Source organism: Hippichthys cyanospilos, chromosome 11, assembly GCF_059441005.1.
Source record: "Hippichthys cyanospilos isolate Australia breed blue-spotted pipefish chromosome 11, RoL_Hcya_1.0, whole genome shotgun sequence".
Classification (NCBI taxonomy): Eukaryota; Metazoa; Chordata; class Actinopteri; order Syngnathiformes; family Syngnathidae; genus Hippichthys; species Hippichthys cyanospilos.
Window position 1 is genome coordinate 6,162,173 of NC_142379.1, and position 11,778 is coordinate 6,173,950.

An 11,778-nucleotide genomic window follows, 5' to 3' on the forward strand; every position below is an offset into this window, starting at 1 on the left:
TCTCCCATACTTGCGTCTGTGCGGCTACATATTGAAAAGTAACCAATCCGGTGCTGTGATCGGATTCGTAACACAATTTTCCTCAGGCGTGGAACGGCCGCTCACAATTTGGTCATTCGAACATATCGTGAGGACGGTCCTAATGGCGGCTGTTAGCAGCATTAGCCCAATGAACAAAATTTATCGTGCATGTTTCCACGCTGCTCGTCAAGCGGCTGCCCTAAAGACATCGAAGAATCACCACAGAACATTTAGAGTCAATGTAAGTACATAAATCAATTTCATAACTTTGTACCGTCCCTTAGATTTGCAACATCGAAGGTCGCGTTAGCCAAATGCCCCCCAAAATGTTATTAAGCGATCGGTAAACTCAGGCAACCCGGAAAGATCGATTTTTTTTTCTAGTTTCAGCGCGTGGAAATGTTTTTTCCCTGCTTATCGGCCACGTGAGTGATTTAGGGGGGAAACAAGCAAATAAGGTTGTTTAACTTTATTGTTGCCTCAGCTTCCGTGGGAATATAATATCTTCAAGTCTCGCGATACTTTGACAACTGTTTTAGCAACGCATAGAGTTAGAGTGTTTAAAGCACAAAAAAAATCAAACAGTAAAACACGCGACGGATTTTACATTTAAAACGAAATTTTACGTTTGTAAGGAAGGCGTGCACCCTTGTGTGTTCGTAAAAAAGTTTGGCGCAAGAAAGCTCGTTGGCTAGACGGCTAGCTAATATGACAGTATTACTTGTGATTGGTCGAACAGTGGGCGCGTCCCAAAAAAGTCGTCACTGCAACGTATATGGTAAAATAAAATAAATAATTTGAAATAGACACAACAAGGAACGTGGCGTAAAGAATAAATAATTGAAGACAATCAGAAAAATGGAAATTTGTGGTAAATCTGTTGCAAGTATCTCCTCTTGTCCTGATATTGAATGATGTGTACACATTTGCCATGAACTTAAAAGAAGTAAAAATTCCACGATGTCCAGAACAAACCAGTATATAAATTTCAATGTTTTCTATCGTAGCTATCTACAATAATGTATACATTGTTCTAGCTCACAATTTTCTGAATGATAGATAATGCCACAAATTGATGTTTTTCAGGCCTCGCACAGACAGCAGCCATTCGACTCCACACTGGAGAAGCCTCAATTTCCCGGCGCCTCCGCAGAGTTTGTGGACCAGCTGGAGTTCATCGAGCCCAATGTCATCTCCGGCATCCCAGTGTACCGAGTTATGGACCGCCAGGGCAACATCATTAACCCCTCCCAAGACCCTCAGGTAGTGTCTGCCAACCTTACTGTCCTAGTTGAAGTCAAATTTGATTTGCGGACCCTCTAAGGTCCAACGCAATTGCTTTTAGGGGATCTCCCAAATGGTCGCAAGGCCCTGATTAAATAGTTGATTGTTTTGCATATGCCTTAAGCAAGTTTTGGACTGTCAGTCGCTCCCCAACCCCACCTCAGAATTACTTACCGAAATGTGTTTCCTTCAGCTCTCCAAAGAAACGGTTCTGAACTTTTATCAAAAAATGACGCTGCTGAACACGATGGACCGCATTCTTTATGAATCCCAGAGGCAGGTACTTGCCCGCCTGCTTGCTGCTCACTCCTTGTTCTTAAGAGTGGGGAAATATGAATAATTCGAATGTTTTCAATCTCAGGGACGGATTTCTTTCTACATGACCAACTACGGCGAGGAGGGCACACACATCGGCAGTGCAGCCGCTCTCGATTCAAACGACTTGGTCTTTGGCCAATACAGAGAAGCTGGTTGGTTAACAATAAATTTAAAATAGTAACATTAGTCTGTCATTCCAGTAAAAATTTACTTTTGACGCCTATTGCCGTCAATGGTTGTGACTAAGTGAATTAAAATTCTCACATATGTGTTTACTTGGCCATAAAGACATACGTAGCATGAACTTTTTCTGTCTAAGCCTGGTTAAAATACTTAATTCAAAACCCTACTTCAAATCAAACTTTCTCGTTTTACCTCAAAAATATTTTTTTCTCAAATGTAGTCTGTAATTTTTCATTAATTTTGTTGACAAAATCTGAAGCTCATTCAGCTTCATGACGTTGAAGCTGTTGTGCGCCCCCCGCAGGCGTGCTGATGTATCGCGGCTTCCCCCTGGATTCCTTCATGTCTCAGTGCTACGCCAATGCCGACGACCTGGGAAAAGGCCGCCAGATGCCCGTCCACTATGGCTCACGGGATCTCAACTTTGTTACCATTTCGTCGCCGTTGGCCACTCAAATCCCGCAAGGTGAGTTTGCCTTCCCACCCAGCTTGAGCGCCCCGCGGGTAACATCCCATCGTCCTACTTCCTGTCTTCCAGCTGTGGGAGCGGCTTACGCCATCAAGCGGGAAAACATCAACCGAGCGGTGATTTGCTACTTCGGTGAGGGTGCCGCCAGCGAGGGCGACGCCCACGCCGGCTTCAATTTCTCGGCCACGCTGGAGTGCCCGATCATTTTCTTCTGCCGCAACAACGGCTACGCCATCTCCACTCCCACCAACGAGCAGTACCGTGGCGACGGCATCGGTAACAAAGCGCTTGCTTCCGGATAGATGCATGGATTCTACGGATGGATCATACGATGGGGTGATGGATGATGATTTTGGATGGATGGGTGGATGAATAGACAAACTACATAATTTACAGTTCTGAAGATTTTCTCAACCTCTCATTGAATACTGCTATTCACACCACTATTTCTAGGAAAAATAATGCTAATAATTGTAATAGTAATAGCGTTTACCGGTTAACAGCTGCTCGCGGGCCGGGCTACGGCATGCTGTCCATCCGCGTGGACGGCAACGACGTGTTCGCCGTGTACAATGCCACCAAAGAGGCCCGACGTAGAGCCGTTGCCGAGAACCAGCCCTTCCTAATAGAGGCCATGACGTACAGGTGGGTTGCTTTTTAACTCTCCCCAATTATTTTTTTTAACCCAGATTAATAACGGTAAATTTGGGCCGTTTTCCCCGCAGGATCGGCCATCACAGCACCAGCGACGACAGCTCGGCGTACCGATCGGTGGACGAAGTCAACTACTGGGACAAGCAGGACCACCCCATCTCGCGCCTGCGCCACTACATGGCGTCCCGGGGCTGGTGGAGCGAGGACGACGAGCGCGCCTGGCGCAAGCAGTCTCGCAAGACCGTCATGGAGGTGTTCGAACGGGCCGAGAAGCGCCTGAAGCCCAATCCGGAGCTGCTCTTCACCGACGTTTACGAGGAGATGCCGCCCATCCTCGACAAGCAGCGCGAGTCGCTCTTCCGTCACGTGCAGCAGTACAAGGAGCACTACCCCCTCGACCTTTACGACAAAGACTCTAAATAAACGCTTTTTAGCAGGGGTTCTCAAACTAGGGTCCGCAAAATAAATTGCAATAAATCGCACATCGCTAGCCTAATAGCGTAATTGCTCGTGTCCTTTTTAAGTTACTGTTACAATAGTAATAAAAATAAGAATGTGGTTGCTGTATTTTTTCCTCACCTTTATAACTATTCTTTATTTGTTGATTTTTTTTTTTTTTCCAAAAACACTAAACTGTGACTTAAGCAACTATGCTATTAGGCTAACAAGCTAATTAGTTCTCCCTGCATCAGATTTAGACCCATCAAAATTGCTGGCAAAATTTGAATGTGTCATTACATAAATTTGATATCCTTTTTAGAAGAGTTTAGTTTTTTAATAAAAGCCATTACATTACAGGAATTATTTTCTAAGTTTAAAAAGTACTCCAAGTCTTGTGTTAAAGACTAAAAGCATGTTTTGGCACTTTTTGAAACGATTGTTTTCTTCCCTACCTAAACGTCAATATAATATTACATCTAACATGCAAAACTACATTATTCTAGGAAGATTATGCCACTTGATTTTTTTCCTCAAAAGTAAGAAACTTTGGAATTTCCGCGGCATTTAAAAGTACAAATCATTAGCCTACTAGCATAATTGCTTGGAAAAATGTTTTATTCTTGAAAGACTGTGGCAATTACGCTATTCGGCTAACTGGGAGTAAAATAAAACTGTCCGCCTAACAGCTTCTTTCGAGCCAAAAAGTTTGAGAGGCCCTGCTTTCTACTGATGCACAACAATCTAGTTTTAATGAGTTTTTCATAGATGCTCAAATGCTCGGTGCCTTACGGTTAGCAGTTTCTTGTCATCACTCAATTTAAAAGACTGCAAGTGGATGCAGTTTTTAGAAGGAATTCAAATACTTTGTATGTATACACTTTGGGTTTGTTAGTTCTGGTGTTCAGTGGGGCGTGTGTAACTGTTACAAAACTCGTCGATAGCACACCGATGTAGCTCCTTCCCTGACCTGTGTTTTGTGGAAAAATAAAAAGGATTCAACTTGGAACTTAGCACTGTTTCTTTTGTTGTATGAACTAATTTACTAAACTGCTCCTCGTCCTTTTGTATTAAGATAAATTTGTATTTTCAATTTATGATTATAGGATATCTACAGTATATACGATATATATGAGTTTGTGTGGATATATAGTTTGTGTATAAACCTAGTGGTGCAAAGAATGTGCAACAACCCCATTAAAAAAAATGAGTAATTATCATTTTATTTTAAAATTAAATTTGAGAAACGTCCAGTTATCAACCCGGTCCGTCAGTACCTTTAAAAAGCCACTAGGTTGCGGTATTGCTTTGCAAGCACTTTCCTGTTTCAATGTGTTGGTGAGGCATCTACAAAGGTTTTACTTGTATGTGGGATTTATTATACAGCGATTAATTTATTGTTAAACAAGTTTGACAGTGGTGAATGATAAAATGTGACTTAAAACATTGCCTGTACAGTTACAGCGTTTAACTTGACTTTACAGAAATTCTGAGGCGGTATCGGACATGACTTTGTAGGTTTCCAAGCTATCATCACATCCTGTTTGGAGAAGGACACAAACCAGGCACGCATCAAACAAAACAATCAAGAAAGGAGAAGCGCTACTGTATTGTTTTTGTCCAGAAGCATGCAAAATGTTTATCAAGACATGGGACAAAAGAACACAAGGTCTTTGAGAGGGGAAATGAGGTTCATGAGGTACTGAAATGAAGACATCACGGTTATTACCGTTTAGAGAAGCCGTAATGCCATCATTGGCAAAAACAAACAAACAAACAAACAAACGTCTAAGTACGTTCCTTAAAAGCATTGAGTGAAAAAAAAAACTCTCAGACGTTGGCCATTGTGTATGTTTTTGATGTTTGTCCTCCAACACACCTGACTCAACAGAACAGCCTATCAGCGAGCTCAGTGGGAGCCTCATAGCGGTCCTGATCATTTCAATCTGGTCTGTTGGAGGACAGAAATGTCAAAGACATACTGGAGAACAGCCCAGGGGGACCCGGTTTGGAAACCCACGATTTGGATTTTTTTTTTTTTTTTTTTTTAGGCAGTTCTACAGTAACCCCCCACAATCACAAAATCACTTTTCAGAAATTGACCTGATATTTTTTTTTCCCTGAACCAGACAGACCTCATACATGCTGTAAAAATTTATTTGGTCATGTTTTATTGATGCTTTTTCTGAAACACTCCATGATAGCGCCACAGCATTGTCTAAATACAAAACTGAGATTTCTTGTATTGCTTCTTTTTTCAGTCACTTGAATTATTGTGTCCTATGTTGGCATTGAAATATGTAATTTTCCACTAAAATTACATAAATTTGTAATAGGAACAGATTTGATTATTGTTTTTAATGCCTTATTAATTTTCACCATGTTATACAGCTGGTCCAGGAATATTTGTTGAAACCATTCATCAATTTTAGTCTGGATTATTGCAGAGACTCTGCAACGTGTGCATGTATACGTGCAATTCAGGTGCAATTTATCTGTATTCCATTTATTTTTAAGGCTAAAATAATTTTAAAGTGTTTAAACTTTCTTTTTTTTTTTGGTACAATATTTTTGGGCAGTAATTTCTTGCATTTTTTTACATCTGGAAGCCGGGCTCGCTCACTAGTCATGTGCTGGTATTATGACAACAGACTGATAACCATTTAATGCACTCAGGAGGATAGTGTTCATAATGAGGGATCAAATTCTGTTGCAAAAGGAAGACATGAGGGCTTAAAGGTAAGTCAAGATGATGGGAGTAAGAGAGCGAGCGAGAAAAAGAGTCAAGGCAAAAACATGAGGGCGGCGAGGGCGAGTCAGCGCAGGTCACTCTCGTCCTCCTGTATGGTCTTCTTGATGCGCAGGAGCATGGTGGTGAGCCACTGATCAATCCGCGAGATCGTGTCAAACTCCTTAACCTGACAAAAAAAAAAAAAAAAAAACGTTTTCATTGATTGGGAAAAAAAACAAAACAACCCTGACTGAAACTGTGTTTGCTTTAATAAAATTCAAATATATTGTACTGAGAGCCAGCCTATTCATTTGTGTTCACTATAGTGGACATGAGTTTTTTTTCTATATCTTTTGACACATTGGAGCTACCCTAGTCCTGGTGTGCTCATTAGGGGACATCCTGGCTTTTCTGTTCATGTCTCATGTGTTTGGGTAGGATGCAATTAACTTTGCTGGCTTTCTGGGATAAAATGGACACAACGGTGGACACACATAAATAGGCTTAGTCTTAGGAGGACAATCAAAGCGAAAATGTATCATATTTTTATCTCTCACAGAACTATTTCATATATTAAAAAACACACACACACACACATATTCATATTATATATATATATATATATATATATATATATATATATATATATATATATATATATATATATATATATATATATATATATATATATATATATATATATGAATATATGAATATAAAAATCAAAATACATTTTAACTAATCATCAAACCAAAAGACTAACTAAAAAAAAAAAGATAAAATATAAAAAACCAACAACTCTGATCTAAAAATGAATTAAAACTTACTGAAGTTAAAAAAACAACATAAAAACTACCAATAATGAACAACTCGAAGTTGCTGTAGTAAATATGACAGCCCTGATTAAGACACAAATGCACAAGATGACCAAACAAGCATGTCCACTCACCGAGTCGGTGTAGGCATCCACGTTCTGTTCTTCATAAGCGTCGAGAAGTTTCTGGTCAATGAAAGACGCATGGATTTTTAAGCGATAGTTGAGTGTAGTACCACCTTGTTGCCACAACATGCCAAGGCAGCACTTAAGTCCACTGGATAGTGATGTACCATAAATCCATTATTCCAACAGTTAAACCGGTTGAAATTTCATGAATTGGGAGATTATACTATCCTGTTAATTATGTTGAAAGCTCACAAAACAACTTTGCCAAATCAGCATTCAGAAAAGATGATTAAAAAGAAAAAGGAAGTACAAGTTAAAAAGAAACATAGATCGATGATTTAGGACCATATTAATGGAATGTTGTGTCTGCAAAAGAAATTAATTTATGGCACTATCTGGAAAAAGAAACCATACAATCCAAATCAGCCTGATACACCGATACCGATATTACCGACACACACACACACACACACATATACCTTTGAATAAAGTTGTAGTGTAGATTTGTGTGAACTTTATGGTGTCTAAATGTACAATGCTGATTTTTTTTTTTTTTTTTTGGTAAAAAATTATATGTTACCATTAAGATAGCCAACCTTACAAATCCATTCAGAGCCAGTAAAACACACAAGGAGTCAGCTAATAAGTTGTAATGACAAGTGGGGTCCAAGTACGCAACTTACCTTCAACAGCTTGCACTCCCGAGAGTCCGAAAAGGCCGGGAACATTTCTTCGTACTTCTGCACAGCCAGCTAGCACGGCGCGGGAAGAGAGGAGTATTATTAGCGTTGTGCCAGTCATGTTTAACGGGGGCCACAAGCGTGACTTACTTTGGCGTTCAGCATGTCCACGCAGAAGTGACAGAGCGCCGCCTTGAAAAAGTGATCCTTGGCGCTGTATTTGAGCAACGTGCTGTCCATGGCGTGGGTGCCCACCTTCATAAGACAGAAAACTTCGGCTATTGTCTTTGTGCTTGGGATAAACTAAAGCAAGGCGTCATGAAGTAGAATCTTGGGTCTTAATAACTCTTTCGACGCCAGCCATGTTTTGAAAAGAAAACTTGCCAGAACAAACCAGAGCTGGCCAAGACTTTTTCTGCCTATAGCCACAGAAAAAAACCTAGCTGACATCACTTGACATCAATGGCGCTCCTCGGTAGGGTTGCCATTAATGTCTTTTTAGATGTCCCTTTTCTTGGCTTTACTTGAATGCACCACACACGTGGCAAAATTTAAATTGAATGTTTTACTTTCCTTCCCTCCCTTCACAGATACTAGTCTATTGCAGTCCTATTTTGTTGTTACAATTTACCCGTGTTCCCTATCATTCATTGCTGTATTATGTAAATGCAGAAAAGTGAGTTTAATGACTTTGTATTGATTGTGTAAGGTGTTAGCGTACATTTGTTGTATGTGTGGTGTCACATCAGTTTGTGCTAGCATATTTTTACTTGTATACTATCTAATGTACGTGTAGTACTACTGATGAGCCCTACTGTTGTTTGTGTTGCGGTTTGTTTTTGCTGCCCCCTTGTGGCAATTATGCCAAACTACAAACCCCTTTTGTGAGTGCCTCAATAATGTTAGTTTGATTTTAGTTTTTTTGCCACTATGAGATTTGGCAATGACCCCCAAAGTGAATCAGTAAGTCAGTGTCTCAGCCTTTCGACCTGACCTGCTCGTAGATTTCAATGGCTTTGGGGTATTGCTCCAGCTGGGCGGCGTACGTGGCCACCTTCAGAAGACACTTGTTGGCCGAACTGCGAAAGGTAAAGCAAAGAGTAGCTTAGTCTGAGGCGAGGAATGACAAAGAAGGAACATTCTGTTGACAACATATAAAAATGTACTGATTATTCACCTGGTTGATTCTTCGCCTTTGTAATAATCTGCTGCTTGTTCATAGTGAGCGATGGCCTGCGAAGACACAACAGGGAAATGTCATTAATTCAATCTTCCCAAAATATGTATGAAAATGTTCCATTTGAATTGTTCATGCACATTTAGCATCTGTGACTAATAGTTGATGTTAAGCCTTTCCTTTCTTAAGAACATCAAATATGCGTTCTTTACCTTCGTCTTGCTATTTTTTTCTCACATTTCTGTCTAATAATTTGGAACTTTATTTTGAGTTCATAATGTATTTTTAAAATGATTGTTTTCTAAACGTTTTGATTTTTGTCTCAAAAGTTTCATATTTTCTTTTTTTTTCTTTTTTCTTTTTTTTTCTAATATTTGCAATTTTTCACCAATTATTTTTGGCACTTGTGAGACTGTCTGAGTGTGCTGAATGATATGACTTTTGGCACTTGTAATTATTTCAACAGCTGAGCTGATTTCACCCATTATCTGAAATGTTCATGGCGTTCTATACCTAAGGCAAGATAGTAATCAGGTCGTGCCTCACCTTGTCGATGTCCACCATGTCTGTCTCGTAGATCTCTGCAATGCTTATGTGATGTTTGGCCGCGATAGTGAAGCGGCCCTGAAGTCAACAAAAAAATAAATAAAACTAATCACATACCAGTGGAACAAAGAAAATAAATCCAAACTCACCATATCTGTATAAATCTCGATAGCTCGGTTTAGACAGTTTATGGCCTCTGTTGGGACAAGCATAAATAAAGATAAATTAAGCAATGTAAAAAAAAAATCCCTTTTAATGAATTGTCATTCCCTGCATCTTTTTTCTCTAAAACATATCTCTTGCTATTTGCTTAAAAAAAAAAAACACTTACAATTTAAATCCGTAAAATGACATGTATTCTTAGTAGACATGTATTCTAAGTCAGATGGCTCCCTGTAAAATTCTCCAATTGCTTTCATTGTAATTGCAGAAAGTATGATGTTATCATTGTGTGTCATTGTGAGACCATTCTACCTTGCGGGTCAGCTTTTTTGAAGGCATTTCCGGCGTCTATGAAATTGGTGGCCGCGTCATGTTTGCTCTGCATCTGCAGGTGGAGGCGAGCCGCCTGGGAGAAGGCGTTCCCTGCCGCTGCAACAAACAAACAAAAAAAAGGACATTGCACGTTACAACAGAAATAAAGAGAAGCAGCAGAAGTGATGGTGAACAAAAAACATACCACACCAGTTCTTGGCCATTTTGAACATGTTGGCGGCCCTCACGTACATGTCACAAGCTTCTTCCTGCTTGGAGGAACCCCTGTGCCCAAAAAAGGGTTACAACTATTTTAAATATTTTCTTCAACAGTTCATATTTGTCATTCTGCACATGTTTGTAGTACGTATATTGCTTTATCTCTATTCGGTTCTATGAAACTATGATATCGATATCATTTAACCAACCAGACATTTATTTTACAGTTCCAAGCCATTCCATTTCCATTCACGGAACAAACATGATTGAACCATTATGATGAACAAGCATGTTTTGATTATTTATAAATCTGTTAGAATTATGGAATACAAGACAAAACAGAGGAAGCTTTTCTTCATAAACGTTGGGAAGCACGGCTGTAAACAAAAGGTGACTTGATACCTCCTACAGAGTAGGATCTTCTCCACTAGATGGCGCAGTCTGATTAACGTTATTCGTTTTAGTGACTAAATAATTTATGTTAATCATTCACTGTTTAAGTGCTGATCCTCAACGCAAACATCCCCACAATGAACAATTCATAATTTCTCTTAGTGTGTATTGATCATTATAATGCTAAATTCGGAGGATGCGCACTTTCAAGGTTTTTTAGCAGTAACCATATTACGCGTGAATCTCTTAAAATGGTTCAGAACGACCGAAGCAAACATCTTTGACAGACAACGCAATAAATTAAAGTATTTAATCAGATATCACATGTCAAGCCTCAACAGCTACCTTTTCCGCTTAGTTGGCCCTTTTAGCTAACACGGCTAACAGTGGCGAGACTCACCCGAAAAGAGCCCCAAAAAACGACTGCGAGGACTTTAACTTCTTTTCCGCCTCGGCCATTAAAGCCGTGGCTTCTTTCTCTTTGCCGCTGTTGTCCATGTTGGCAGCGAGTCTCTCAGTTTAGAGAGAGGGAGATGACAAAAAAGGTGAAAAGTCAACAAACTTGTAGCATAAGAGGCAGCCGTTGATTTGTCACTAGTCACTAGCTCCTCTGTCACGTGACATGGGAACACCGGAAACGCTCTCTGGGTATGTTCATGGACTCTCTGTAAAATTGGTATAATAACAAAACTTTTCACTTCACCAAAAACAACAAATATAAATGACAAATCCGTAGTTTTTGCTGTAGACCGTGGATTTTTTTTTTTTATTTCAGCTCAAACTATAAGAATGAAACCAAGGTTAAAATATTAAACTTTTATTACATCATATTTACATCTAGACACATCACATTTTGTTTGCAGGCACGCACTTTTCAAGTTCGCACATGTTTTGACATGTAGATTATTAAAATTTTACTTAAAATGTGAATAGTGATTGCCATTTGGTGGCATAAACCTGAATGGCAACAACTGCATGACTCACTGATTCTCCAGAGTTTTTTTTTAGTCCTTTACTGCAGCCTCTGAATATTCTTGTTTCCCGGAGTTTCTCTTTTCACAAAGTAAAATGCATGCTCTCTTAGGTTCAGGTCTGGTGAATAACTTGGTCAGTTCCTCCTGATGAAGTCATATGTTGTGTTGGAAATGCGTTTTGAATCAAGATCTTGTTGCACGATGAAGATTCTTCAGAGAAGTTTGCATGCAGTTTTCACTACATTATCAGATGAAATTGTTGTATGAACTTCAG

At 39.6% G+C, this 11,778-nt stretch overlaps 2 protein-coding genes across 2 annotated transcripts; one reads left to right on the top strand and one right to left on the bottom strand.

Moving 5' to 3' along the window:
- bckdha (branched chain keto acid dehydrogenase E1 subunit alpha) lies at nt 1–4,376 on the top strand. Its single transcript, XM_088428369.1, has 8 exons — nt 1–262; nt 1,108–1,284; nt 1,499–1,585; nt 1,667–1,775; nt 2,111–2,272; nt 2,345–2,551; nt 2,779–2,920; nt 3,001–4,376. The coding sequence occupies exons 1-8, from the start codon at nt 143–145 to the stop codon at nt 3,350–3,352; spliced, it is 1,356 nt and encodes a 451-aa protein (XP_088284495.1). The 5' UTR covers nt 1–142; the 3' UTR covers nt 3,353–4,376.
- A 581-nt stretch (nt 4,377–4,957) lies between these two features.
- napab (N-ethylmaleimide-sensitive factor attachment protein, alpha b) lies at nt 4,958–11,137 on the bottom strand. Its single transcript, XM_088428318.1, has 11 exons — nt 10,931–11,137; nt 10,124–10,203; nt 9,919–10,035; nt 9,594–9,640; nt 9,445–9,522; nt 8,899–8,954; nt 8,716–8,800; nt 7,872–7,976; nt 7,725–7,793; nt 7,048–7,098; nt 4,958–6,285 (listed from the first exon to the last, which is right to left on the bottom strand). The coding sequence occupies exons 1-11, from the start codon at nt 11,026–11,028 to the stop codon at nt 6,184–6,186; spliced, it is 888 nt and encodes a 295-aa protein (XP_088284444.1). The 5' UTR covers nt 11,029–11,137; the 3' UTR covers nt 4,958–6,183.
- Nucleotides 11,138–11,778: the final 641 nt, after the last annotated feature.

Excerpts from the sequence above, each read along its gene's own strand:
- bckdha (XM_088428369.1), top strand. The coding sequence starts at position 143 with ATGGCGGCTGTTAGCAGCATTAGCCCAATGAACAAAATTTATCGTGCA. Across the intron at positions 2,552-2,778 it reads GTACCGTGGCGACGGCATCG|CTGCTCGCGGGCCGGGCTAC; the intron begins GTAACAAAGCGC and ends ACCGGTTAACAG. Across the intron at positions 2,921-3,000 it reads ATAGAGGCCATGACGTACAG|GATCGGCCATCACAGCACCA; the intron begins GTGGGTTGCTTT and ends TTTTCCCCGCAG.
- napab (XM_088428318.1), bottom strand. The coding sequence starts at position 11,028 with ATGGACAACAGCGGCAAAGAGAAAGAAGCCACGGCTTTAATGGCCGAG. Across the intron at positions 9,641-9,918 it reads CAAAAAAGCTGACCCGCAAG|AGGCCATAAACTGTCTAAAC; the intron begins GTAGAATGGTCT and ends TTGTCCCAACAG. Across the intron at positions 9,523-9,593 it reads TCGAGATTTATACAGATATG|GGCCGCTTCACTATCGCGGC; the intron begins GTGAGTTTGGAT and ends TGTTGACTTCAG.